The sequence below is a fragment of the Empidonax traillii genome, unplaced genomic scaffold (assembly GCF_003031625.1).
Source record: "Empidonax traillii isolate 1590-97213 ecotype Southwest subspecies unplaced genomic scaffold, ASM303162v1 scaffold746:size489142, whole genome shotgun sequence".
Taxonomy (NCBI): domain Eukaryota; kingdom Metazoa; phylum Chordata; class Aves; order Passeriformes; family Tyrannidae; genus Empidonax; species Empidonax traillii.
This window is the reverse complement of record NW_020955939.1, coordinates 311,908-339,169: the sequence shown is the minus strand read 5'-3', so window position 1 is coordinate 339,169 and position 27,262 is coordinate 311,908. Positions and strand designations below refer to the sequence as shown.

At 54.8% G+C, this 27,262-nt stretch overlaps 2 protein-coding genes and 5 non-coding genes across 8 annotated transcripts in view; 1 reads left to right on the top strand and 6 right to left on the bottom strand.

Annotated features, from left to right (window-relative positions):
* The first annotated feature begins 1,512 nt into the window (after positions 1–1,512).
* Positions 1,513–19,300, top strand: MPP1 (membrane palmitoylated protein 1). Of its 2 annotated transcripts, XM_027900695.1 has the most exons (12): positions 1,513–1,663; positions 7,903–8,043; positions 8,385–8,463; positions 9,450–9,535; positions 10,348–10,416; positions 12,689–12,885; positions 13,160–13,266; positions 14,152–14,232; positions 14,769–14,849; positions 15,254–15,456; positions 15,696–15,770; positions 17,889–19,300. In XM_027900695.1, exons 1-12 carry the CDS (start codon positions 1,553–1,555, stop codon positions 18,063–18,065), a joined length of 1,407 nt encoding a protein of 468 aa, XP_027756496.1. In that variant the 5' UTR covers positions 1,513–1,552; the 3' UTR covers positions 18,066–19,300. The 2 variants fall into 2 exon arrangements, with proteins under 2 accessions (XP_027756496.1, XP_027756497.1); XM_027900696.1 differs by lacking the exon at positions 10,348–10,416 and having other exon boundaries at positions 1,521–1,663.
* Positions 19,301–19,599: 299 nt separating this feature from the next.
* LOC114066204 (H/ACA ribonucleoprotein complex subunit DKC1) overlaps positions 19,600–27,262 on the bottom strand; it is a 9,725-nt gene continuing 2,062 nt past the window's right edge. The window contains exons 6-16 of the mRNA XM_027900727.1: positions 26,997–27,132; positions 26,451–26,515; positions 25,782–25,908; positions 25,280–25,410; positions 24,172–24,315; positions 23,616–23,736; positions 22,663–22,781; positions 21,924–22,027; positions 21,394–21,463; positions 20,947–21,105; positions 19,600–20,566 (exon numbers count right to left, since the gene is read on the bottom strand). Coding sequence (XP_027756528.1) covers positions 20,498–20,566; positions 20,947–21,105; positions 21,394–21,463; positions 21,924–22,027; positions 22,663–22,781; positions 23,616–23,736; positions 24,172–24,315; positions 25,280–25,410; positions 25,782–25,908; positions 26,451–26,515; positions 26,997–27,132 — 1,245 coding nt within the window. The 3' untranslated portion in view covers positions 19,600–20,497. The remainder of the gene's footprint in view (positions 20,567–20,946; positions 21,106–21,393; positions 21,464–21,923; positions 22,028–22,662; positions 22,782–23,615; positions 23,737–24,171; positions 24,316–25,279; positions 25,411–25,781; positions 25,909–26,450; positions 26,516–26,996; positions 27,133–27,262) is intronic.
* LOC114066223 lies at positions 22,375–22,450 on the bottom strand. The gene has a single exon (XR_003573133.1). It is a non-coding gene; the product is annotated as a small nucleolar RNA SNORD83 (small nucleolar RNA).
* On the bottom strand, positions 23,181–23,419 carry LOC114066228. Its single transcript, XR_003573137.1, has one exon. It is a non-coding gene; the product is annotated as a small nucleolar RNA SNORD17 (small nucleolar RNA).
* On the bottom strand, positions 24,965–25,099 carry LOC114066225. The gene has a single exon (XR_003573135.1). It is a non-coding gene; the product is annotated as a small nucleolar RNA SNORA36 family (small nucleolar RNA).
* Positions 25,501–25,576, bottom strand: LOC114066224. The gene has a single exon (XR_003573134.1). It is a non-coding gene; the product is annotated as a small nucleolar RNA SNORD83 (small nucleolar RNA).
* Positions 26,109–26,347, bottom strand: LOC114066226. Its single transcript, XR_003573136.1, has one exon. It is a non-coding gene; the product is annotated as a small nucleolar RNA SNORD17 (small nucleolar RNA).

Below are 27,262 nucleotides of genomic sequence, written 5' to 3'. Positions count from 1 at the left end.
ATCTGTTGCCTCCTACTCCCCATTGCTACCAGCCTGTTTCTAGTCCATGAGTGCAAGAGAGGCCTGGTGCCGAGGTGTCCTGCCCCCAGGAGGTGCCCAGGGCAGCACATTCCAAAGCCATATCCCACCTAACCCACTCTATGTCCATATTTCCCCCCTCCTCCTTCCAGGCTTCCTCAGTGCTGGGTAAGGATGCTACAAAGTGCTCTACAGACACTCCTTGGTCAGCTGGGCAGGGGTGGGAGAGATGAGGCTCCAAGCAGCATCTTCCAGCCTTGTGGGCACATCTGTTGGACCTGAATGCAGTCAGGCAACCTGTGACTTTTCCAGGCCCCTGACCTGGTCCATTATTTTCTCTTCCTAATCTGACTTTACAGGGAACCTTGCAGACAAAGTCTGGGCCACAGGTTCCACCATGCACAGCTGCAAAACATGGCCCTCTTAGCTGTCCTTCTTCTGCTCCTGACTCTCCTGATCTCCTACCACCACTGCAAGCCTGTTGTGCGATTTGGTACACTACTGATCCAGAACTTGCTTAGCATCAGGAGCTAAATTTGATGAAGCCTTAGACCACAAGCTGTGGATTTCCACCCAGATATGCTGAACTTTTACCTAGTCAAGTAAAAGGAGGCCGCAGAACTGGTTTGAGCTGGAGGATAAGGAAGCAAGGAAGGCTGCCACCATCGTCAGCTAACACAACAACCCCTATTCCAGGGACAGTGTGAATAATCCTTTCAGTGATTAATTTAAAGAACATTCCAGTAGAATTAAATATAATAAATATAATAATTCTCTGACTTCACCCGGACTCTGGTGTCAGCAAGACTTACTAGTGAGAGCACAGAAAGTTTGACAGCAGCCCTTCCCACTGCGCACAGCTCACAAATGCAGGAATTTGCCATCCTACGATGCAAGCACAGGGATTTGCCATCCGACCCATGCAAGATTCAGGTGCGCAAGCAGGTGGAAGACCCAGAACAGCGCAAGGAGAATAGCGCTGCCCTTTCTGCAGCGCAGAGAAACCCCCAGGTCTCCAGGAGGTACCCTGGGGCCAGGTGTGCAGCAGCGCTCCTTTGGAGAAGGGCTGCCGATGTCTTCGCCGCGACAAAGCCTTTCCCCAGCCTCCCGCCCTGGCTTTGGGGTGAGGGGCTCCCCAGCAGGATCCCACCAGCATCCAGACTTGGCAGCGCCCCCGGGGGCGGGCTGAGAGCCCTTGCGAGTGCTTGGGCTTGGACCAGGGGCTGACACGGGCCGGGGGCTGGCACCACGGGGGGAAAAAAACATCCACGGGGGAAGAGCCCCCGGGCGGGCAGCGAGGCGGGCACGCCTCGCTGCCCGCCCGGGGGCTCTTCCCCCGTGGAAGGCCCGACCTCCCGCTCCCCGTGCCGGTCCCGAAACCCCGCTCCCCGCTCGGTCCGCCCCCGGCCCCGGCCCCGCCCGCCCGCCGGCCCCCGGCGCACACGGGCGGAGCTGCGGGCGGCGCTGCGGGAGCCGCGGCCGGGCCCGGGGCCGCTCCGTTCCGCCGTGCCGGGGGGGGTCTCCGGCAGCCGCGATGACCCTCAAGTCGGGGCGCAGCGCCGGCGGCGGCGGCAGCAGCAGCATGAGGACGGCGCTGTCCGACCTCTACCTGGAGCACCTCCTGCAGAACCGGCCCAAGCCCGAGGTGAGCGGCCCGATGCGCCCCCCCGGCACCCCCATCCCGCCCCCGGCCCCGCGCAGGGACCCCCGGCGCTCCCCGCTTCCCCTGCGGGCCCTCAGCCCAGCACCCAGCGCCCGGCTGGGATCCCCCGGGGGTCCCGCTCCTCCCCGTCCCTCCCGCAACATCCACGGCCCCAAAGGCAGAGACCCCGCCGTGGGTATCTGGGTGCGTGCCCTCCGTGTGGCATTGCGGGTCCCCAGCACCCCAGCGGCGGGGATGCTCGCTGGGGGACGCGGGGTGACGCGGGGAATGGTCAGCCGGCGTGGCCGGCACGGCATGGCCAGGCAGGGGAGAAGGAGCTGGGTAACAGGGGAGGAAGGCTCCAGCATCCTGCCACGGAAGAGATTGTGCTTGTTTTGCTGCAAAGTTGTGGCTGGTCTGAACTGGAACTGCCTGTCACATGAGCTGATTCAGCTGCTCAGCAGCCTCCAGGTCCACAGCACGGGCTGGAGGAGGATGGTGGGTCTCTAGAGCCCCAGAGAAGAAGGATGCAAAACCAGCCTTTCTCACACCTACCCCGGGCAGGGAGTGAGCCGGTGGTCGCACGTACCCCACCCCCAACAGAAGGGGAGCAGGCTGCACCAGCCGTCTTGGTTCTGCTGGTAGGGCTCCTTCCTCAGCTGGTGTCATTTGGGGTAGCTTGGGTGCAGCCATGAGAAGGTCAGCAGTTCCCGGTGCTCAACAGCTGGTGCCTCCTCCCAGCTTTCAGCAGACATCCCTCTTGAAGCCACGGCATAATGTCCCTAGGCTGAGGTTTCCTTGCGATTGTGGGGAGCCTCTGTGAGCAGGGAGGAAATTTGCCCCAAGTGCTGTCCTTGGCCCATTCTGTTGGACACTAAAGCATGCGAAAGAGGCTTGTCAGATCTGTCTCACACCAGTGGCTTGTCTGCTTTTTATGCTTCAACCTTGGCAGGGTGCTTTGAAAAAAAAAAAAGAAAAAAATTTAAAACGAAGTGTCTGGACCAGGCAGCTGCTGAGAGGAGCTCTCCCATCCCTCTGCCTGCAAGATCCAAGCAGAGGGCCTGCCTGGCTGCAGGCAAAGCAAGGCTAAATTGCCAGTGGCAGCAGGGCTTGGAAAATGTAGGAGCTTCCCTACAGCTCGCTGGTGTTGTGGTGTGTTTATTTCAAAAGGGATAAGAGAGAGATGGTGAACTGAGATTTGCCTGAGGCCTTTTAAAAGTTGCTCTACAGGGCTCCCAACAGGGTACCATGTCCTGAGCTTGCCAGTCACTCCCATGCTCCTCTCCATGTCGTGTGAGTGCAGAGACGGTGCTGACCCTCTGTGGGACACCAAGATATCGCCCAGCACCAGCTCCTGGGAAGGGTGCTGGGTCTGTCTGGCTGCTCCTTCTCTGGAGTCAAACAGGGTGACCAGGAGGTTTCTCTTCTCCATTTTCTCTGGTAGAGCCACGTGCTGGGAAGTGCCGCCCTGTGCTGCTCACGTGGTGGCAGGGCATGCAAAACCTGGGGAGTGGAAGCCATGGTATCGCTGGGAGACAAGGAAAAGCCTCTTCTCTTGAGCCCCAGCTGCCTGCATATCTTTTCCTTATCTCCTGATTGGCAAATACACACTTACCAAAAAGGTGTGAACTTTATTCCCAGCTGTGCCCCTGCTTGGCAGGGTGACCTTGGGCTTTTGCCCTTATCTTCCGTGACTCAGTTCCCCAGCTGTAAAATGGGCAGCAAATGTGACCTTTGGGAATCTGGTGGAGAAAAGAAGGGTACTTGTAGAGAGAGCTGAGCCTGAGGGTGCAGAGGGAACACCCCACTTCCCTCTGGGCAGCAGTTCCAAGGAGCACCAACTCCAAGGCAGACTGAGGCCACGGTCCCCAGGGACCAAATCCTGAATCAACCACAGGTAAAACTCGCTTGGGAGCCGAGCTAAACTTCTGGCTGTGAGCAGTGAAGTGGGGAGGGCTGGTTCCAACTTCTTTATCTCAAATGTATTTTGTCAGGTTGCTGTCTGTAACAGCTACAGGGGAAAAGCTGTTTTGCAGGGCTTGTTCGAAAGGGTGGGATGGAGTGGCTGGGCAGCTCCTCCTTCTGTCAGTGCTGTGGTTTCACTGACTGTCTCTTGGAGGTGACCGGTTTCACAAACACATCTGGAAGGCTGTCTCAGCCTTTCTGGTGAGAAGATGGTGCCTCAGCAAAATTTACTGTGCTCCCTTGAAAATCTGGCCCATCTCCATTGCAGCACTCTGTGATTTGGAGTCAATGTGAGGGCACACAGAGCTGGCAGCACCTTCTGGCTGCCATGACTGTTTTGTATCCCTCTTATTTTTCTGTTCCCCTTCCTACAGAGACCTGTTGGTGTTGCCAGACTTTTTCCCAGTGTCGGCAGTTTAATCCTGTTTGGTTTAAATGTTGTTAGTTTGATAATTTTTTTTTTTTTTTAACCTCAATCATATTGCTGGAGGGGGTTTTAGATGAAGTTGTTCCTGTGGTTGTACTGGCAGACCTGAGAAGTCAGTAGCTGCTGGCAGAATCAATTACTTCTAAATATCCACGTGGCTGTTGCTCTCCAGCCTGCTGGAGCAACCCTAAAGCAACTCCCAAGCTCCATTTTTTTTTTTTGCTACTTCGCTTTTTTTACCCATTGCTGTGGTTTTTTCAAGCTGTACTGAGACTGAGATGCACACATCTGCTGGGTGGTGGGGAGGCAAGGCTGGAGCACTGGAGGATGGGAGGAGAGATTGCTGGGTCAGAACATCTTTGCACCACGCAGTGCCCCAACCTCCCTGCGCTCACCCGTGGTGACTGTGATGTGAGGGGTGATGATGGATGGAGGGAGCTGGGATTTTGTTGCTCACTGTGGACAGCAGAGCGTGTCTCCCAGCCAGCCAGGAGGGCAATCCCAGAGAAACCTGGCTCCAGGGATCCTTCTTGCATCCCAGCTGCTCTGCTTTGGGGGCCTGCTTGGCAAAATCACCATTACTTTTCTCCAGGTACTCTCCAGGCAGCGCAGTTATTCCAAGGCTACCTGGCACTGAAGTCTCTTGGTCAGAGCAGCAAGGAGAGCCCAGGAGCCAAACCTCTGAACGTGCCCTTTGCACTGCAGTGCTGCTTTCCCCAAGTGCTGCTTCAGCCTCCTGCAAACAAGCTGCCCAGTTAATGTTTGATTTGCCCATGGCGTGCAGCCTGGTGGAACCAGGAGGCAGCAGGAGCAGCCCTGGCAGGCAGTGCTGACCCCACTGGGGGGACAGGATGCCAAGCCCTGGGGTCCTCACCTCATTCCCTGTTGGTAAAGGCTACCCAAGAAACTGGAGCACTTCCCTCCACCTTGGGATAGGGGGCAGAAATGCGGAGTCTTAAAGACAGTGCAGGCAGGGAGCTGGGGTGCACCTTCGTGACCCACAGAGCTGGTGGCTCCTCTGTGCTTTGCCACCTGGAGCAGGATTTGTGCAGCTGCAAGGCACACCTAGGGCTGCTGGGTGCTGGGCTGCCCTGCACCCCTATTGCACAGCCCAGCCCCCCAACCTCCTTGCCCCAAAACTGGCCCAGCAGTGACTGAGCCCGGGGCTGTGGCCACGGAGCCGGCTCTGAGCAGCACCCACAGATGTTTCATGTGGAGCAGTGCACAAGTAGCAGAGTCTGGCCGGCCACCAGCGTCACTCAAAAGGCTCTTGAGGTCACAGACCATGCTGGGCCAAGCCAGCCGAGAGCGTGGCAGCTGCCAGGAGGGTGCAGGGTTGGAGATCCAGCCAGCCAGCTCATACGCACGGAGCATGAGAGCCACACACGTCTCCTGTTTCTGTTTGCTGGGTGCCCAACATCAGGGCTGGAATCTGCCACTCTGTGGGTCCTCACTGTCCTCATCAACCAGACATTTTCCCATCCCCATCATGGGCTGCCCCATGCCGTCAGCAGAAACCCACACCATCCCAACGTGGCTCTGGGGCACAGAGAGAGAGTTGCTGGAGGACCTTTTTGAGTTCAGAGCTGCCAGCAGATGTCTGGTGACCATCCCCAGGCACAGCAGAGAGTCTCTGGTGACAAGGCTTGTTCTCAGGGAGTCACCAGGGTGACACTGGTGCTGTGTCAGCGTCGAGGGCTGGGTATTTTCTCCAGCTCTCAGCAAAAAGCAAAGGTCGGGGCCAGGAGGCTCAGCTGACTGGGATGGTGGGGATGGGAACTCCCAGTGCTGGGAGCAGGCTGTGCTGTGTCCTGGGTCATCGGGCTCTGCTGAGCCTGGAGGTTTGAAGCCAGGAATTGCATGGTCTAAGACTTTCCCAAGGCATGACCAAGATAAGTGTGATCTGTGCTGACTCCAACCACCTCATGGGCACTTTGGCCTTGGGTAGGGTTGGAGAAGGTCCTTGTTCTCCTGTTCCTCCTTGCATATGCTGGCTTGGCAGAGGTGGGACAGCTGGCAGAGAGCTGAGGGACAGCTCTAGTCACTCACACTGCTGGATCTGTTCCTCTGCCCTTCAAATGGTATGGCAGCAGCGTGCTCTGCTAGGGCTGGCAAGCTTGGCTGGGGGCCTGCAAGTTGTTCTTCCTTCCACTCTGTGAGTCCTTGGCCTGGGTGCTGCTCTGGGCTGGGATTTATCCTTCTTCTCCATGCTTAAGCCACTGGCAGCAGGAGCTCATGTGGTTGAATTTTTCCTCTGAGGGGGAGGTTGTTTGGCACCGTTAGAAGGAGTTGGCTTAAAAATAAATTACATGTCTTCCCTATTGCTTCATCAAGGGCACACAGCTCCCTGAGCCCTTCCCACCCTGGCCCAGCCCCACCAGTGCCCTTGCATGGAGGCTGTGACAGTGACTGTGCCTCCAGGCTGGTCCATCCCACTCTGCCAGCACCTCTCCCACTGTCCTGGCTAGTCCTGACTCTGTTGCCCCTTCCTTTGGCTCCCTCCCTGCTCTCTGCCATTGCACAGAGCTGGATCATTGCCTCAGCCCAGCAGAACTCCAGCACATCCCTCCCAAAGCTGATTCTGTTGTGGTTTAGTGCCGTGGCAGCAGATGCTCTTCACCTCAGTTGCATCCACACGAACCTTCCCGTGGCCTGACCGGATCTGTCTCCCCCCTTGGCAGGATGGGGCTGCGGCTTCTCCTCCACTCCAGCTGGGTGTCTGTGGTGGGTCAGAGCGAGCTGGGGCTGTGGTGGGGTCAGGCTGATGTTCCCCAGCTCCTGGCATGGTGTTCAGTTGGCAGGTCAGGATGTGGTGGGCGAGGTGATGGCACTGGTGGCTGGGCATGGCAGGCCACGGTGCTGATGCAGGACTGAGGCCAGTGAGGACCTTGCTGGGTGTCCCTGCAGGTTTGCTGGCCGTGGCTCCCAGCCCAGGCACTGCTGGGAGGGGGACAGGCTGCAAACTGGGCAGCAAGGCCAGCCAGGATGGTTCCTTGTTTTACATGGTGGGAATTTGAGCGTGCTGGTGAAGCTGCAGATGGAAACTCGCCTGATTTCGCTGGGCCAGCACTGATTTGGGAGAGGCTTGAGGGAAGTCCACTGCACTTGGGGCCAAACAGGGACATCTGTGAGCTGTGCAGAGACTTTGCCCAGCATGCCTGAGGGGTTGAACAGGAAACCTGCTGGAAACCAAGAACAGAGGTTTCCTTATGACTGAAAGCCCCTGCTTAGCTTCCCAGTGCAAACCAGCACGAAAGGACCTGTAAGCTGGGAGTTGGGAAGGGGAGTGGGATGTTTCTGGCTGCCCTCAGTGCCTGGGTGTGTACGTGGCTCTGCACCGTGTTGGTTGTCTGCTGATGCAGGTGAGGAAAGGTTGAATTTGTGAACTGAACAGGAGCAAAGCCTGGCCCCAGTTCTTAGGGGTGAGTCCCAAACTGCTCTGTTCACCTGGGGAAGCTGTCCTGGGCTTTATGCTCTGCAACAAGCTACTTGTGGGCCGAGTACTGCTGCGACACGAGGAGTGTTTGTGACTCGTTGCTTCAGAAGATGATCAGCTGTGGACTCTTCTGGCTTCTGCTACCTGTAGCTTTTCCAAAGTTTTCTTACCTCCTGCCTTTCCCAAGCTGGAAAACTGCAGATTAAACCCGCATCTGCGTCTTCAAGGGTGAAGCTCTTCTGCTGTTTGTCTTTTCTTGCTCTTCCTGTCCTCTCCTCCGGCCCACTCTTCTCTCCTCCCCTGTGCCTCAAACGCAGCTGAGTGGCTCAGCCCCCACAGCAGGGATGCGGCACCCCCAGGCTGCGCTCAGGAGGAGCCCCTAAACCCACTGTGGTCTTTGTTTTGCCCCGACAGGCCATGACCCAGTCCCCCAACGCCATGACCGAGGACATTTACACCAACGGCTCCGCCCTGGGCAGCCCCTCCCACGGCAGCGGCCGCGAGGTGCGCAAGATACGCCTCGTGCAGTTCGAGAAGGTCACGGAGGAGCCCATGGTGAGGACTGGCAAGATCCCAGAGCTCGGTGGACCCCCAGGGGGGTGGAGGGGCAGGTGGAGCTGTGCCAGCGGGCCGGCCCTGGGGGACACAGATCGCTGGAGACCTCAGCCACACGAGAAAGGTGCTGGATGTGCTTCCCACCTGGGGACCCGGAGTGAGCCCCGTCACAGGGTGGTGGTGCTTGTGCCAAGAGGAGCTGCAGCAGCCTGAGCTGGCCAGGCAGGGCCTTCCCCCAGCCACTGCACAGCCCACCGTGGACGTGGGCCTGGAGAGGACTTTGCTGAGGGCTGGGGAGCTCTGCCCTGCAGCCAGCGGTCATGGATTTTCCTGTCTTCCAGGGAATCACCCTGAAGCAAAATGACAAGCAGAGCTGCATGGTGGCCAGGATCTTCCACGGGGGAATGATTCACAGACAAGGTAACAGGGCCTTGGTAGAAGCAGTGCATGGGGTGCACGTCTGCAGGTGGTTTCTTTCCATGTAGCAGCAAGGCAGGTCCTCAGCACTGCTGGCTTTCCCCTGTGACATGGACATCTGTGCCTGTTCCCCCACTAGGGATGTGTTAGGAACTCACTGATCTCTCTGCATGGTTGTCATGTTAATATACTGGAGGCTTTAGGCATAAATAAGGGATTGGGGGAAGGGCTCTCCCAAAAAGGAACTGGAGATTGTCTGTCTCATGATGGGGTCACTGTAAGGGGAGATGGAAGCTCTTCCCATTCCTAAAGTGCACAGGTGGAATGGGCATGCTGCAGATTGGCTGTGCAGACCAAAAGAAGGTGCCAAAAGAAATAAATAGGCGCTATTTTCTGGTTTTGGGTCTTGCCAAGGAGGAGTGGAAATGAAATGTTCTCTGCTTAGAAAAGGCCGCTTTTCCAGCCTGGGATCCAAGTGGGAAGTCTGTGCTTACTGCTGCCAAAATATGACAGGAGCCATTCCAATAACACTCCTGGAGCCTGATTTATAGCAGTATATCTGAGGCTGTAATCTGCCTGGGTATATAAACTGAAAACACACACAGTCAGGAATGCTTGTGTTAAGGGCCCTGTGAGGAGGTTGTCATTGGCTTAGGTGAGGTACTTGGGGTTGGATTTGAGTAACTGAAGCAGGTGCTTTGACCAGTCTAAAACACTGAAGGACACATTGTGGAAAGCTACCTGATGACCTTCAGGCTGGCTAAGTGTGTGTCTTGGGTGGAGGGGGAAGAATTCATTCCCCTTGTCCTTTGGTCCCGTGTGCTCGGGTGACACGTGTGGCTCCAGAAGCGCTGGCCCGGCTAACGCTGCAGTGTCCTGGCCACAGCTTGCCCAGGGGGTTGGGAGGCTGGTGGAGCTGTGCTGTTTGGGTTTGGTGAGCAGCTCTTGTCCCTTTTTCTGCACTTTCATGTTTCTCACACTGCTGGCAGGCTCCCTTCACGTGGGTGATGAAATCATAGAAATCAATGGGCAGAGTGCGAGCAACCACTCGGTTGACCAGCTGCAGAAGATGCTGGTAGGTATTTGTGTTTGACAGGGCTGCTCCTGGGAAGGACCCCTTTGGCCTGCATGCTGTGAGCATTCACCCCCTCCTACACACCAGAGCCAGCACGCAGCTGCCTGCAGCTTTGTGATGTGGCAGGAACCACACTGCATGCAGCCTCGGTGGTGTCTGTGCTTGCTGCTTGTTTCTGGCCTTCTGAGAGCAGCAGCAGCGGTTGTTGGCTGGGTCCTTGATGTTTTCTGATGTGTGTGGGGCTTGGAAAACCACCATGGAAGCCACTTCTGTTTGCCAAGGCTGGTGTGCAACTCCAGCCCAGGGGCTGGATGCTCTTGCAGGCCTGGGCCACACGTGCATGTCATCTTGGTGCCTGCTGCTGAGGTCGTGATGATCCTGCCAGGCCCTTGCTAGAGACAGCTTTGGACAGGTCCTCAGGCCTGCCTTGGGTTCACACAGGGGCCATCCTGATCCATGCCCAGCATGTGGGACTTGGTTGGAGGGAGGTGGTGGTGGCAGAACCAGCCCAGGGTCCTCACTGGGGCAGCCAGGCCAGAGCTGGTGCAGATCTCTGTGTTCATCCTGGTGGTGCTCAGCACTGCCCACAGCCTGACCCTTGGGGAGGTCACAGCTCTTAACCCAGCCCCAGCAGAGCTGTTCCTAACCAGGCTGTGGTGTCCCCCAGCACCACAGCATGGCAGGGAGCCCCCAGGGGCCTTGCCTTTGCAGGTCCTGGCACTCAGCACCTCCCTGCACAGCTTGGTGCTGTTGAGCTGTCTCCAGACCCCACCTCCTCCAACTCTTCTTTCTCCCCTTCCTTTGTTCACTAGAAAGAAACCAAGGGGATGGTCTCATTAAAAGTCATTCCCAACCAGCAAAGCCGCCTCCCTGCTCTCCAGGTAAGTGCAGCCTCCAGAGCCACGGGCAGTGCTGGGACATGAAGTGGGGCAGGGGGGGACCAGAGCAAACCCTGCAGGAGCAGCGCTGGGGAGGGAGCTGTGCAGAGCCACGGCTACCAGGACAAGGGGGTGGCTGCCTTGTCACCTTGTCAGCTTGAGTGAGCTGCTGGAAGCTTAAGGGACACATCCTGTGGTTTGCATTGCTGTGAAGGAGCAGATTTTGGCCCTGTGTGGGTGTATTTACCTGATGTGCCTGTAGAAACACGTGCTGGGATGGGCTGAGGGAGCCCATGTCATTCTTTACCCAGAGAGGATGATGGTCTGAACATGGTGGCAAGTGCAAACTCTAATTTTTACTCAGCCCATGCTGTCCCCAGTCCAGTTCAACCAGCCTTGCACATGTGGTTATTAAACACTGGCTCCTGTCTTTCCTTCCCTGCTGTCTATCTGCTCTCCCTGCCCTGACCCAGCCAGCTCCACTTGGCCAGGCCAACTCAGTGCCAGGGGAAAATATATCTCTGAGAAAAAGGGCACAGTTGCTGGCTCACCTGAAGGCTGGCCTGGCTCTGTCTGACCTGGGGTACCAGTGAGGAGCAGAGAGCTCCAGGCAGGTGCCTGGGCAGTCCTGGTGTGTTCATGTGGATGAGCAGTTTCCTGGTGCCAGGGAGTGCTTGCAAAGCAAGCATCAGTCCTCATCTTGAGAGGAGATTCCACTCTTGTTGTTTTCCACTGTGAGAGATCTCATGCCACAGCTGGATCCATATGCTCTCTCCTGGCAGTGAAAGGGAACCATTGTTTTGAGATGGCCCTGTGCCTCCAGCAGCTCTGCTGCAGGATGATATACTGTGGGAAATCCTTTTAGTGTGGAACAGGGACAGCATGGTCTGCTCTGCCCAGGGAGGAGGACTTGGCTGTGACATCTGAGGGCAGGACAGGCATCACCCCATGTGAAACCCTTGCTATACACTGTGTTTCTGGGGTAAATAACTTGCTAGGGTTGTGTTTGGGGTTCCCTAAACCCCGCCTTTCACTCCCCATCTGCCATACCCTGCCTGGCTTTGCCCCAGCCCTGGTCCTGACACGGTCCTGATCTTCCTGGGTATGCTGGCCAGAGACAAATTGCTGCTGCAGCAGCACTTCACTCAAGAAACAGCTCATCCAGGCATTGAAGAGCAAGGGGCAATGTAGGACATGCTGGGTACACATGTGGCCTGCCCTCCTCATGGGGTGGGGGACTGCTGCTCTCTGAGTCTGTTCTTCCCTAACAACCTCCCTGGAAAACAATGTGCATGTGTGAAAACCACGTGCCATTTTCATCCTGACCTTGCAAAGGTGCTTGGGAGGCAGCAAGAGATGTCTGGCTGCCTGCTGGCTTCAGGGGGGCTTGAGGCCAGGGCAGGGCAGTGGGCTAGGGTGTCCCAATGGGAGTAGGAGCTGTAGGTCTGCTCCCAAAGAGCTGGGTGAGCAGAAGGGGCAGAGAAAGTCCACTTTCTCACACCTTCTTGGTCCCCTGGGCTTCCCTCAGGAGAGTGCACAGTGACCTGGGAAGCAGCAACAGCTCGTTTCCAGTTGCAGCTGTGATGAATGTAACTTTGCAAGAGTAGCTGATGCTGAGAGGATTGGGAGAGACCAAGGCAGGGATGGATTCAGCACTACAGCTTTGGCTCCCTGAAGGCCTCATGCCACGCAGGGAGTGCCCAGTTCTGGGAAAAAGCCTGCACAGAGCAGCTGGGGATTGAGACACAACCTTCCCAGGGGTCCACAGGACATCACATTGCAGGGTGCACCGTTGTGATGTGTCCTCTGTGCTCTCCCCACTGCAGACCCCAGTTGTGCACTGTGACTGCTCTGCAGCTGGCTCAGCTCACCAGCACTGTGCAGCACCCAGGGCACTGCAGGGAGGCTCCATGGCAGGGTTTGAACACCAGCTGTGGACATGTAGGCCTGCCTAGAGCCCTGTCACTGCCTCCCAGTAGGGCCAAGATGCCATCCTTCTCCCTCCCTCCTCCACCCCCCAGCACATCTCACTGTAATTCCATGCCCAAGAGCTCACTCCAAAGCTTTGTGCCTCTCCTTTTTCCCAGCCCAGCCCTGTGGGGCCTGGAAAGCAGCAGGGGCTGTGGTCCCTCCTGGAGCAGGGACCTTGTACCTGGAGCCATCTCTGCAGTCACTGCTGGGGAGTGCAAGGTGGAGGCAGGAGCTGGACACGACCAAATTCAGCCACCCTGCAGGGCTGTGCTGACCCTGGTCTGCTCTCCTCTCTGTTTTGCAGATGTTCATGAGGGCACAGTTTGACTACGACCCCAAAAAAGACAACCTGATCCCCTGCAAGGAAGCAGGACTGAAGTTTCAGATCGGCGACGTGATTCAGATCATAAACAAGGACGACAGCAACTGGTGGCAGGGCCGGGTGGAGGGCTCCTGCACCGAGTCAGCAGGACTCATCCCTTCTCCAGAGCTGCAGGAGTGGTAGGTGCCTGGATTTGACCAGAAGGGCTGGATCTGGGAGTGGAAGTGGGAACAGTGACCGTGTGCTAGCAGGAGTTCAAGTGTGCTGGGCAACACCGGTGTCACTGCTGGGACAAGCAGGCAGATGTCCCCTCCCTCTGCTGCAGGGTGAGCCTTTGCCTGTCCCAGCAGCCGACCTGCTCCTCTTGCCTTTGCATGTCTGAGGGACAGTCCTGCTGCTTTCCCCAGGGCTGGGTTGACAGCTGGGCCACAGTGGTGTCTCCTCTCTCGGCAGGCGCGTGGCGAGTGTCACCCAGCCCAGTCAGAGCGAATCCCCAAGCTGTAGCCCCTTTGGGAAGAAGAAGAAGTGCAAAGATAAATACCTGGCCAAGCACAGCTCAAGTAAGTGTGAGCAGGGCAATGGGCTCCATGCCCAGCCCTGGGGGATGGCCTCACTCCTGCCTCTGTCCTCTGTGGGAGTCAACCAAACAGCCCAGCTGTCTTGGCAGTGGGCAGGATACCCCACACCTGTCAGCTTTTCATGATCCCTTCCTTAGTTTTCATGCCCTCAGGTGGCCACAGCTGTGTCCCCATGTAGGGCACGAGGCCAGGGCTGGCTCAGCACTGAGCTGCTGTGCTTTCCTGTGGTTACAATCCCTGGCACTCCTGGCTTTGTGAGGTCAGGCTCGTGGGCCTCAAACACCACAGCCTGCTGAACAGAGGGCAGGCAATGGCTGTGCTGCTGCTCAGCAATTAGAGAGCAGCTCAAACTGCTCCCACAGCTACCAAACTGTTATCCCTGGTGGGGCAGGGAACTGACCCTCAGCCACCTTTGCAAATTCTCTGAGCTGGCAGAGGTGGATACCTGAGGACATGCTGGCTCCTAGCCCAGCCTGCAGCTCCAACCGGCCACAAACAAGGCTGTAAATCACCAAGATAAATAAAGCTCCCCCAGCAACAAGCTCCCTGCGGCATCCTGCTGCCTCTCCACCCATCTCCCAGGTCCTGCTGTCCTGAGCAGAATTACTGAGCAAAAGCAGCCCTGGCTGCTTCTTCAGCAGCTGCTGGTCCAGCTCCCCAGTGCCCACTCTGCCCCTCACATGCTGCTTGCTGTTGAGGCTGCTGCCTTTTCCCCAGGCAGCCAAACATGGATGAGCTCCCAGCCCAGTCCTGACCACTCTGCCCATTTTGCCCAAGAACCTGGCTTTGGTCTGACATGCACAAGGTCCTGCTCCTATGGCCAACCCAGCTCTGACCGTTCCATGTCTTGTTTCTCCTCCCTCCCAGTTTTTGACCAGCTGGATGTTGTTTCATATGAGGAGGTGGTGAGGCTGCCTGCCTTCAAGAGGAAGACTCTGGTGCTCATTGGTAGGTCCTGTGCCAGGCATCCTCTTCAGCGCAGGGGCTGTGTGGTGGGTCCCAGGGGAACCAGGGCCTGGGGCAGCATTTCTTCTGCCTGCAGCTGAGCTCCTCCACGCAGCATCATTGTGCACGCTCTGGCACCTGCACTGCAATGCTGAGGTGGAGTTAATTCAGGCGTTTGCAGCTCCTACGTATCTTCGTGGGAAATCTTTATTAAAAGCAGCTCTGGTCTGCACAGTTGCACCAAAGCAAGGACTCCCACGCTGCAGGGACTGAGCTCTTGCTGGTGGACTGACTCCACAGGCATGGGCAGCCCACCATGCCCAGCCGTGCTGGCTGCTGCTGCCCTGCCTCCAGCTGGGGCTGGAGGTGAGCATGCCCAGGGCAAGGAGAGGCTCTTCCAGGGCTGGAAGACACCACAGACCAGCTCAGAAAGCACATTCTGGGCACGGCCCAGGCCAAGCTCTGCACCTTTCCTCAGAGCCAGAGCTGTGGAGGCTGCTCTGAGCCCAGCTCCAGTGTCTGTCTCTCTGTCCATCCAGGGGCCAGCGGAGTGGGCCGTAGCCACATCAAGAACGCTCTGCTCAGCAGCAACCCAGACAAGTTCATGTATCCACCCCCATGTAAGTACCCAGCCAGGGTGGAGGGCACAGCACAGGATGCATTTCCTCCATTTCCTCTCACCTCTTTGATCCCAGACGTTCTGACGGGAGGTGGGAGATGTTTGTCCAGCAGAAGTCAGGGGTCCCCACATGGGGCACTGCAGGGCCTCCCTGCCTGCTGTCCCATGTGCTGAACATGCCCACAGGCAGCTGCAGGGGCTGCTGCCATCCACCCACTCTGCTGAGACACCTCAGTCTTCCCACCTCCGTGTCTGCCCTCGGGCTGGCTGAGTTCCATTCTTGTCCCAGGAAGTAAAGGGGGATTAGTACAGCCTAGTCTTGAGGAATACAGGGCCTCCATGGCTGCTCCACTCTGTCCCCTGGTCCTTCTGGTGGCCAGCACTCACCTCTCCCTCCCTCCCCAGACACCACACGCCCCCAGAAGAAGAATGAGGTGGATGGGAAGGACTACTACTTTGTCTCCACCGAGGAGATGACCCGGGACATCTCAGCCAATGAGTTCTTGGAGTTTGGAAGCTACCAGGGAAACATGTTTGGCACCAAGTTTGAAACAGTGCACAAGATCCACCAGCAGGACAAAGTCGCTATTTTGGACATTGAGCCCCAGGTAGGGAGCAGGGGGAGGGGTGGGCAGGACAGGTGCCCTTGCCCAAAGAAAAAGCCAGCGAGTTCTGGGGTGGCATTTCCATTCCCAGGGTGGGTATTCCCCATCCTGGCACACACCTGGCTGTGATAGCCAGGCTGGTTTGTGGGGAAGCATGGGGTGGGGGGGACAGCAGCCTTGGCTGTGCTTGGTCCCACCCTGGGGAAGGGCACACCCTGATAACAACCCCCCTCTCTCCACAGACCCTCAAGATCGTGCGCACAGCCGAGCTCTCCCCGTTCATCGTCTTCATTGCCCCAACAGACAAGGCAGAGGAGGTGAGTGGCACAGGGTGCCAAGCCTGTCCCTTTCCTGTCCCCCTCCAGCTGGGCTCACCAGCCCATGGCCAGGGGACAACCAGCCCTAAGCAACAACCCAGGGCTCTTCCTGCTCCACATCAGCTTCTTCCTGTTTGCTGAGATTTTGTGGTTGTCCAGGAGAACTCAGACCCAAGAAACAGGAATTCCTGCAGCTGTAGACTCCCTGTCTCTGACTGACACCCCCCAGCAACCATCATCCCTGCAGCATAATCAGCCTCTAACACGTGTGGGGAGCTCAGCCCAGCATCCCCGGGGCAGGATGATTTATCCTGCCATCAGCTATGCAAATGGACACACAAACAAGGGCTGCTTTCATCCTTTGCCTCATTGAGATGCTGATCTCTTTAACTATTAGGATGAAAGCAACACTGATAGGGCAGTTAACTCACTCAGAGCCAAGCAGGAGGCTGGAAATCACGGGCTACCAATTCCCGGGAAGGCCCTTGGATGCAGGAGCAGTTCTGCCTACCCTGCCCTGCCCCAGCCTGGCAGGGAGGTGGGAAGTGATGGGACAATGGGAACCCAGAGCTGTGCTCCTCCTGGACTCACAGGCAGCCAAGGCCACCTATCCCAGCCTATTCAATTTGAATTCCTAATGCTTAAGGTACAGGGAGGGTATTTCTGCATCCTTCAGAACAAGCATTGTGCAGCTATTTGGAGGCACATCAGCTGGCAGAGGGATGCACAGCCAGATGCAGCAGGAAGGGGGAAAGGTGGGCAAGTCTCAGAGCCTCAGGGGCCTGCTGCCCCCACCTCCTGCTGTCACCTACTGCTGCCTCCAGCCGGAGGAATTACATCCTGCTGCGGTAGGCAGGGCCAGCCCTGCTGCCAGGCACTATTTATAACCCTGCAGCTCGGCTCACTCTTACCAGAGGGATGCAGCAGCGTTAATGTGACCCAGGAGAGCTCACATGACCCTGCAAACTGCTCATTGCTCTCCCCTCTCCACCCCCAAGAGCTGCCAGCTTCATCCATAACAGAAAAAATTCATTTTCCAAGAATAGATGGATATATTCAGTAACTCTTTCAAGATGAAAGTAGCTAAGCAGTTATCTCCTTTTTTCATTTTTTTTTTCCTGGGGTAATTGTTGATTACATTTAAAGTTTGTCAGTGTTGAACTGAACACCTTCAAGGCAGAAACCTGCTGTGCCTTCTGGGAAGGTGTGGTATTGCAAAGATGACATCTGTAATACGGTTTTAGTGCTGACCACTAAAGGTGTTGGTGCTGTGATTCATACCAAAGTGGCCTAACAGGGAAGGGAAAGACATTAAGACTTGGACTGGTTTAGGTCTATTATTATCTGTTGAGGTCCTTTTGATCTATTAATAATAGATATATACTAGATTTAGTAATTAATAATAATCTAATAATATCTGTTTAGGTCTATTAATATCTAAGTCTATTTAATATATTAATGCATGCAATTATATAATAGATATATTATAATTAATATTATAATCTAAGAATATCTGTTCAGGTCTATTAATATCTGCACACAGCAGAGCTCAGTGAGCACTGCACCCCAAGCTATCCCCCTGCTCCCCAGGCACAGAAGCTGCCTGCCTTTCAAGCTCCATTAGGAAAATATGTAGAAATCGCCTGGAATTCATTGTTGGGGGCAGAGCTGCCTGCAGGGATACACCCTTGGGATGCCCCTACTATCCAGGCAGGAGGGGGCAGGCAGCTTTGCTTTTACTATCAAAATAAAGCACTAAAACCCAGCCAGAACCAGTAGAGAGAGGCTGGTAAAGCATCCTGCAGGGATTCTACTTGCAACCCAGCCTGAGGCCCTGAGCTGGCTACACTGCATAGCCCTGAGCACCCTGCTGCTCCTGAATTCTCCCTGGCAGCCTCCACAGAGCGTTTTACAGGTAAATATGAGAACAAGCAGGTCTGGCCTTGCTCTGGCAGGTAACCTGATGCTGAGAGTCCAGCCAGAGAAACTCAGAGACCCTGGTCTGTCCAGCTGCAAGGATGCCCTGTGCTCTGGTACTTCGCAACCACTGGAGCTGTTTTGGTGGGGGGTTCCTGGTTGGGGTGGGCAGTGAAATTCCTCTCCTGTTCCTCCTTGCAGTCTGAGGCTCTGCAGCAGCTCCGGAAGGACTCGGAGAGCATCCGCAGCCGCTACGCACACTACTTCGACCTCTCCCTGGTCAACAACGGGGTGGAAGAAAGCCTCCAGCTGCTGCAGGAAGCCTTTGAGCAGGCCTGCAGCTCTCCACAGTGGGTGCCTGTCTCCTGGGTCTACTGAGAGGGCATCCAGCCCCAGCCGCTTCCCATCAGCCATCCTGCAGCTGTGGGGAGAAACCTCCTCAGCTTCCCCCGGCCCACACACACAGCCCAGCACAACTCCCTCCTTCTGCTGCTCCATGGACATGCTCTCAGTTGGTTGACACACACACACACACACACAGAGGGTGCCCACATCTCCTCTCCTGGGGGAAGGAACACAGGACGGGGGCTGCCTGGGGGACAGCCACCCCCCCGGCACTGCAGGGTAAGTCAGTGGCTGCAGCAGAGCCCAGGGCACCCCGTTAGCTCAGAGCACAGCTCCCTGCCTCACCAGGCCAAGGGAAAGCACAGTCCTGCTGTAAGCACCCACCTGATCTTCTCTGCACCGGTCCCAAGGGAAGTGGCAGGGCAGGGGCTTTCCAGGCAGATGTCTTCTGACATTGCAGGAGTGCACAGAAACAACCCAGACCCCTGCCTGGTGTCCATGAGGCTTCAAGGAATCCCCACAGCTTAGGAGGCCTCACACAGACCAGCTACAGCCAAGGGTTTCCTCTTACAAACAGGGAAGGGCAGAAAAAGGCAGGGGTGGATTTGATGGATGTGGCGTGGAACACCCACCCCCAGGCAGGCCTCGCCCTGTGTTCCAAGGTTGGGGTTTTCTGATTCATCCTGTGCAACCATAGGTGTAAAAAAAAAAACAAACAAACTCACTGTATTGAAATTCTCACCGTGCAGCTTGGATTGTTACAGCCTGGCCAGAGAAACTCAGCAGCAGCTGAGCAAGTCCCACAGACCAAACCCCAGAGGGACTGCTCAGTGGGTAAATTACGTCCAGCCACAAGTATCTGTTGCATGCAGTAGAAAAGTCTCTACAAAGATCATCCAGGCATGTTTTTCCAGAGGCTAGGGTGTCTCTCGCACTCTGTATGCAAACATGAAAGCCATCCTCACCACGGGGTTCCTCCTGCAGGAGTGCACTGATGCACAAGCCCCACCACAGCACGCCTGGGAAGCATTGCTGTGCCTCCTGGGCCAACCACAGCCATCTTGTAGGTGAAAAAATCTCATTTGTGTGTTCAGTCAGCTATAGGGGCAAGGGGGAAGGTGGTTAAAAAGTCTTGTGCAATTTTTTTTTTGTTTGTTCCTTTTCTTTTTTTAAGAATGCCAAAAAATAAAATCTATGTGCAATAGGGACCTTCGTTCTGATCCACTGCAGGGAAACAACGAGCAGCAATAAATGTGCGCTGAAACATTGCCATGGCTGGTGTTTTTTACCTCTCAGGCTGGGCACTCAAGATGAGGCAGGCCAAGGAACAGAGAGAACACCCAGCCCCAGGTGGGTTTGGCCCCACAGCACCCCTAAAATCCCAAGCAATGACAAGACCCCCCGTAGAGATGGTCCATATCATCACCCCCATTTCTCTGCCCTCCCCATGAACAAACCACTGACCTCTCAGAGGAGCCAGGTGAGTAACAAAGTGGCCCAGTTAAAAACAGGAGTTTTTATTTTTTTTATGTAAAAAAAGAGGACATAAAAATGGACCTTATTTTTATTTTTTTTCCTGCTCGGGTTCTGACAGCCACCAGCTGCTGTCCCCACTGCCTGCATTCATCTCCAGCTATGGAGGGGAAGATAGACAGTTCAGATAAAAGCAGAGAACGAGGCTAAAAGTTACAGGATCTGCGGGGATGAATCTCAGAACAAAGCAGCCTGGATCCCTTCCCATTTAAAATGAGCCAAAATCCTGGCACAACACTAGCCCTGTGACAGAGAAGAGACCTTTGACCCCCAGCAAGCCATTCCAGATAAGGAAATAAAGCAAAAAAGAGGAATTAAAACGTTTTAACGTTTACCTTTTGTGAAAAAGGTAAAGAAAAAAAGTATTGAAGAATGTCTGGGTGGACTATTTGATTTCATGTAGGTTGAGCCAAGCGTGTGGCCAAGTTAAAAAACAAACCAGAGCCCTCTGAATAACTGGTCTGACCATCCCCATCCAAACCCATTCAGACGGGCTGTGACAAAGCCAGTCCTCCAGGCATCAATACATTCTTGTAACTGTCAGGTAACAGTTTCAGCCTTGGAAGAAAAGGAAGAGGCAGTACTAGAAGGGGGAGAAAGATTATTCCACCCTCTAGGTGAAAACAAGTAAGGGCCAGAAGTTACAGCTTCCCTATGATATCACTTCTTATTGCTGTCATGGTGCTCAGCTTTAGAGATCAATCCAGTGCAGGGACAGTCAGGCACCCCCACTCCTCTGGCAACCCTTAAAACAGGATGAAGAGGGGCACCTGAGCAGGGCACATGCTGGGCAAACACATGCTCACTGATACACAGCAGAAGAGAACTTGCAGCTTGCTGGCCCTCCTGCCAACACAGCCAGTCCTGCTCTTCCCAAGGCCTCAGGTTCCTCTTTCCTAATGAGGTTGCCTGCTTTGGACAGATCCAGTTGCTTACTCCGAGCTCTCTTCGACCTCCTTTTGTTTCTTCTTCTTCTTTTTCTTGGTGCTGGTCTCAGTGGTCTGTGGAGAGGTCAGGGAGAAATCAAAAAGGAATCCCCCACTGCTCATTTCAGGAGGAACAGTCCCACTCCCTCACCACTATAAAAACACTCAAGCACAGACTGAATGCCAGCACCATCCTCCCCCCAGGGCCCACGATAGGGCACCAGAGCACAGAGGTGGCCTGGCAGGAACCCACCCCCAGAAGCTTCACCTGCCCTATCTCCCAACACCCTCAGCCAGTTCAGTCTACAAAAGCACCCCTGTAAAACATCTTCCTCTGCTCTGGGAGCCTGGCACTCTGAGGACATGCACAGCAGGATGCTGATGTGTTTATCCTGGAGGTGTTTGGGACACTTCCCCCACGTTTGGACCGTACCACGGCAGCACCCATGACATACCACTTCTATTTGCTCTGCCCCACTCTCAGCTGCCTCTTTGGCCTTCTTCTCTTTCTTCTTCTTTTTCTTTTCCTTTTTGCTCAGCTCCTCTGCTGGAGGGGTGGCAGGGGATGGTGGGGTCACAGCTTCATCACCTTCACTCTCCGACTCTCGCTTCCTCTGTTGGGGGACACGTTGTCAGACACACCAACACCTTCCAACAGAGCTCAGCCGAGGGGGAAACTGTTTCCAAGCCCACTGCAGTATTTTGCCTCTAGCATATGCTGTCTAGGATTTGCTTCTGCCAGTACTGCACCCTGTATTTCTCAGTGCTTCCCGTATCCTAAATATTTATGTATAACACTGCTTCACCTTTTTAGAGGCGTGTAGAAGCCCTGACTCAGGCACATATCCATTCTTCATCAGGGCCCAAAAATCCTACAGCCACAGAGCACTAACAATACTCACTTTTGAAGCCCTCTCCAGCTCTGAAACAGGTTGGTCATCAGCAGCAGCTGCTTTTTTCTTGGAAGTATCCCTGAAAGGAAGGATGCCCAGGTTGAGCAGGACAGTTGCTGCCTCACACTGCTCTGCACATGTTCAGAGCCCTGTTCCCCTCACAAGGGCTCCACAAGCCACCCCAGGAGCTGGGTGGGGAAGTTGGTGTGGGGGAGACCTGCAGCCTGCACCAGGGCCAGCTGGGCTGGGCAACAGCAAGGCCTCCCCCATTTTTAATTTAGCAGACTGACTCCCTCTAGAACCACAAGCACAGGCTAAAAAGGGATAACTGTCTGCTCAGGCCCTTTCCTTGTGACACTGCCCAACATCACATTCCCGGGACTGCAAGAAACGCCAAGTGCACCGCACAGGTCAGGACGGTCAACCACCCTGGGCCAAGCCTAACACGTTCCATGGCCAAACAGCAGCACCCAACCCTGCCCTTGCTGCACAGGACTCCCCTCTGAACACCACGAGGGAGCCACACACCCTGTGCCCACCTGTAATCCACATACTCCTTCTTCCAGGAATCTGGGGTGCTCTCATTGGGCTTTCCGTGCTTGTCCAGCAGACCCTTCTGGATCATCATCTTCTTCTGACTGGCCTGAGAGCCAAGGGCAACAAGTCAAACTGCAGCTCCAAGGTAGGAAAGATCCTCCCTGGGGCTTCAGCCACTCAGCCTAAGAGGAGGTAACCCAGGAGCAAGCCAAGCCAGCAACTATAGTGTGCTTAAACACTTTTCCAAGGACCTTCTAACAACTCACACAAAACATGCCCTGCACAGCTGCCTAAATCTCAGAGAGGAGGTATCTTCATCAGTAAATAAGGAGCCAATGGATGTTCCCATTCTTCCTGTCCCTGAGGCACAATTTAGTGCCTCACAAGACAGTTTGCATTTAAACAGTGCTGCAGCTGCACCAGGAGAAGCAGCTCCTTGCCCAGCCACTCCAGAGCCATCAGCAAGGGGTGATAGATGAGAGTCATCTTTGCACAGCGTGCTAATGCCATCCATTTCACATCATTTGGCTCTTCACCACAGGAGGGCTGGTGCTGTGCAGACCTGAGGAGCCCATGCCTTAACACCTACAACTGCTCCAGAAAGCTGCAGTAGAATTGCAGGAAGTCCCTGAAGAACACACAGGCACAGCTCTGCCCAAGGGGACCCCAAGAGTCCCACATCCCACCACTGCTGGGCTCCCACCACTGCACTGGGACCGACTGCACCCCCCCACCGCTCACCTTGGGGCCCAGACCCCATTTTCGGGGGTATGTGTCTCTCTCCATGATCACTCTCTTGATCTTGGCCACGATGCCGTGGTCACAGGTGGAAATGACTGCTGTGGTCATCAAGGCAACGGCTGCAGAAGCAGGCAGGGAGGGTCATCAACTCTTTAATAGCAGAACTATCAGCACAAAGAGGACCAACATCCCCCACCAGGGCTGTTTCACCCCAAAGACTCACTGGAAGCAGGATCTGGACTAAGACTTCCAAAAGCTGCCCTGCTCAAAGGCAGCCATGGATTAACACCACCACCCCCAGGCACCTCAAGGAACCACATCACTACAGGAAGGAACAGAGCTGCTCCTTTGCCAGCTCCCAAAGCCTTGCAGTGCCAAGCTAGAGGAGACTAATCCTCCCAAAAATTTTATGTTTTTCCCCCCAGCACCCCAAGATGAGCAGAGTGCAGGCAGTACAAACAGCAGGGTTGAGTGGCCTGGCTGTATTACAGCTCCCAAGGCTCCTCAGGTGGCAGCGTGTGATCAGACACCATCCCTCGTCCCAGTGAGGATGGAGCTCCCCAGAGAGGGGCTCCAGCCCTGCCAGCACTGCTCCCCTCCTGCAGGCAGCCAGCCACACATCCCAGCAGCCCCCAGAGGGACACTGCAGGATGTCTGGAGGCTGCACAGCACCCAGACCCTAGAACAGGGAGCGGGGTGCTGCAGGAAGGCAGCACCACTGCACTCAGAGAATGGATAAACTGCGTCATCACCTCACACACACAGCTGATGAAAACCTCACACCCTGCCCAAGACTGTTTCTTAACATCCTGCCCAACCCCAGCTGCCTTGGGCCCACAGTCCCCGTCAGGAAGCACTAATTAAACCTTCTGTGCAGGAGGACTCATTTGTGGTGCATTCACTGTCACACAGCCTGGGTTAGCTGAGCACAAGAAGAACGAGGAGTTCCATACCTAGGCAGATAGCTTCTCCTTTTGTGGTGATGACAACAATCTCCTGATTAAGCTCAATACCGTCTTCATACCTCAGAACACCAGGCAGCATGATCTTGGCTCCATAGCAAATGGCATTAACCTGAAAATGTGCAGAACAGGAGGGCTTATAGCTCTTAGGAGAGTAAAAACAAGGTATCAAGTGCCTCTGATATTTAGCTTCCCACTGCCATTACCATCCCAGCTATAATACCTCTACCCATTTATCTTTGTGCACTACATAAAACCTGGGGGCTTTGGAAGAAGCCAGCAAAGCATCCACCACAGCAAACAGTGGGTGAGGCAGATCTCTCATAACCATCAGCGTCCTCCACAAGTGAGGAGAGCAGCTTCTGACAATTCTTGACTCTTGCATCTCACTGCTGATCTGGCAGTGGCTCTCACTGGGTTCTACACGAGTCACAATCAGGATAGCACTGGACATCACGTGGCTCCTGATCCCCCATGTTAAATCTGCTGTACAAGTCAAGAGGACGCCATGAACTCTCTGTCAGCTGGCACTCCCTCAGGAACTCACCGCACTGTCTTTCATGACGAGCCTCTTGTGTGTAGTCAGCAGCTTCTCCAGGGGCAGGATGACTCTCCTCAGGTAGCTTTCATCCTTGTTGTTGTCGTACTGCCACTGTGCATCCAGCACGTCGTGCATGGTCACCATGTTGTCCTGCAAAGACACAACCCCTCTAAACTCTGCCACCAGCCACCAACTTCAAACACCGACACACACACCAAAAAGCAGCTGAAGTCCACAAGCAAATAATGTGCTGAAAGGGAGCGAAGAACAGATGCCCAACTCAAGCATTAAGACGTGATCTAAAAGAGGAAAAAATACTTTCCATCTGGAGCTTGAGGTCAGCCTGACTTGGGCTACCAGACTCCAACGTTCCTAATCTCAGACAGCACTTGGATCTAGTGTATAATGTCTGTCCACAGGAAACCTTAAAATACGACTAACACAACTTCCTGGGACTTCTAGACAGTCTAAATTAACCAGCTCTTCCAAATGTAGCATGGAATAAATCCTGAAGGAATTCTAAGCACCCAACACCTGGAATTCAGAAATGACTGCCAGGGATTATAGCTGTGCTGAGAGCACAGATGGGTGGGGAAGCACTTGCATTTTGATACTGCAGCTTTGCAAAGAGAGAAATTAGTTCTGGAGGATCCAATTATGACCAGACTGAAAAGGCTGTACAAGCATTCAAGATCACACTAGGCTGCATCTCCCAGGCTCATTCCAATGAAACATGTTCCCTGGGCTGTGCCAATGCCAAGCTGACAGCCAACATTCCTGAACTCGAGGAATGTGTGGTTTTTGTAGGCTGAGAAACACAGGTGACATAAAACAAACCTTCAGTCACCACAGTGCACTTCCCAGTCACTCGCTGTCCCAAAGTTTAATTACCAGAACAGGAGCAATATCCTGAACTGAACTCAACACTTTGGTTACAGACCACCTATGGAAAAGAGCTCCCACTTTTTGGGGGCTATTCACGGAATTCCTCCCGGCAGCCACGTGCCTAAACCTTCTCCTATCACCATAAAACTCCCACATTCCAAGAAATTCTTATTCTTGGCAATTCTGAGCATTTCGAGGGGGTTGGTTACAGCGAGAGCTGCCACTCTACCTTCTCTCCCAGGACGCCCGAGCGGACCCTGCGGAGCTCCTGCATCTGCCCCCCCACGCCCAGCAGCAACCCCAGGTGCACACAGAGAGTCCTGATGTAGGTGCCCGCTTCACAGCTCACCCAGAAGATGCCTGGAACGGATGACAGAGGAGTATTTTAGAGCAGACATCCAGAAATGAACCACGCCCTTTACCAGAAGCCGCACTGACAACCCTTCACAGAGCCATCAGAATGGGGTGATAGATGAAGGTCATCTTTGCCCTGAGAGCTAATGCCATCTAATTGACATCATTTGGCTCTTCCACGAAGGATGCAGCAGTACAAGAAACAGATGGGATTTGCTTCTCAGCTCATAAAAATAATGCAAGAAGCACTTAGTGCTTGACAGTGGGGAGAATTTAGGTCTTAAGACATCTGCCAAGAATACAAAGCAGCCCGTTTCACAGAAAATTCTACCAGCTGCCAGCTTAAGAGGAAAGAAGGCAGGAAAACCTTGTTTTACCTAATCTTCTCTCGGGATCATACTCCACCAGCTTGCTCTCATAGATGGTTCTGACCCTCAGTTGTCGTTTGACAGCAGCAATGAGGGGTGGTCGCTGAAACAACGCGCCTGTCAGAGTTTCTATCGCCTGAGGGAGGAAGGGGAAGCAACAGCTCACACCTGCGCCCAAATGTGAGAGAGCACCTTGGAGTCTCCACCAAAACACAAGGTTTATCATTATTTGGTGATGCCATATTTAATAAAGCCAGTACAAACCCATGATGTGGTCAAGATGCCACCCCAGCTGCCAGTGAGCGCAGCCAGGCTTTTCCCATCAGGTGGCAGCGTGTGATCAGACACCATCCCTCGTCCCAGTGAGGATGGAGCCCCCCAGAGAGGGGCTCCAGCCCTGCCAGCACTGCTCCCCTCCTGCAGGCAGCCAGCCACACATCCCAGCAGCCCCCAGAGGGACACTGCAGGATGTCTGGAGGCTGCACAGCACCCAGACCCTAGAACAGGGAGCGGGGTGCTGCAGGAGGGCAGCACCACTGCACTCAGAGAATGGATAAACTGCGTCATCACCTCACACACACAGCACACCTGAGCTCCCTTCCTGTCCCCTCATCTCCCACCAGTGCCCAACACTTTGCAGGCCAGGTGCCAGCCTGGCTGAGAGCACGGGAGACTTACCCTGGCCAGCTGAGCCTCACTCTCAATTGCACTGTGCAGCCGAACAATTCCCACATACTCTTTGCCTGAAAGAATGACAAGAGCAGTCAGGAGCGGCCACTTTTATTTAATGTTGACCTCAAGGTCCACACTCCCTCAAAGCCACATGTCCTCAGGGCCCTGAAATCTTAACAACCACCTCTGCTAAGAAGCATGCATGGTTTATTCCAGAGCTGGTTATTCTTCCAGGGAAATAAATCTAAGCTACGTTCATCTCTTCACCGAGTTTTATTTCACTGGACTGGTAAGAGGCTGAGGCTGCAAGTTCACTTAGTACATAAAACCCTGTCAGAAGTGTTTTCACTGACTTAAAACAGCACAAGCCCCACAGAAGCAACGAACAATCACTTGTGACAGCACGGATTGGCTCAGAGTGATAAGCAACCCTTGAAGTTCAAGGCACTGAAGGCCAAGATTGGCCCCTTCAGCACTGGGAATCTCCACTTTGTCTCCAAAAGCACTTCACACATCCCCAGTCACTGCAAGTGGCCTGGGCAACAAACATACCTGCGCTCTGCTGAGATTTGACCAGGCGTGTCGCCCTCTCAATGCACACAATGAGGCACCCCGTCACCTTAGGATCCAGGGTGCCACTGTGGCCCGTCTTCTCCACTCGGAGGATGCGGCGGATCCACGCAACCACCTCGTGGGAGGATGGATTGGAAGGTTTGTCGAGGTTAATAAAGCCAGACCTGCAGCGCAAGATGGCAAAGAACAGGGGCTAAGCATAGAGGCAAACACAGCAAGAGTGCAAAACAGGCGATGTATTCCAT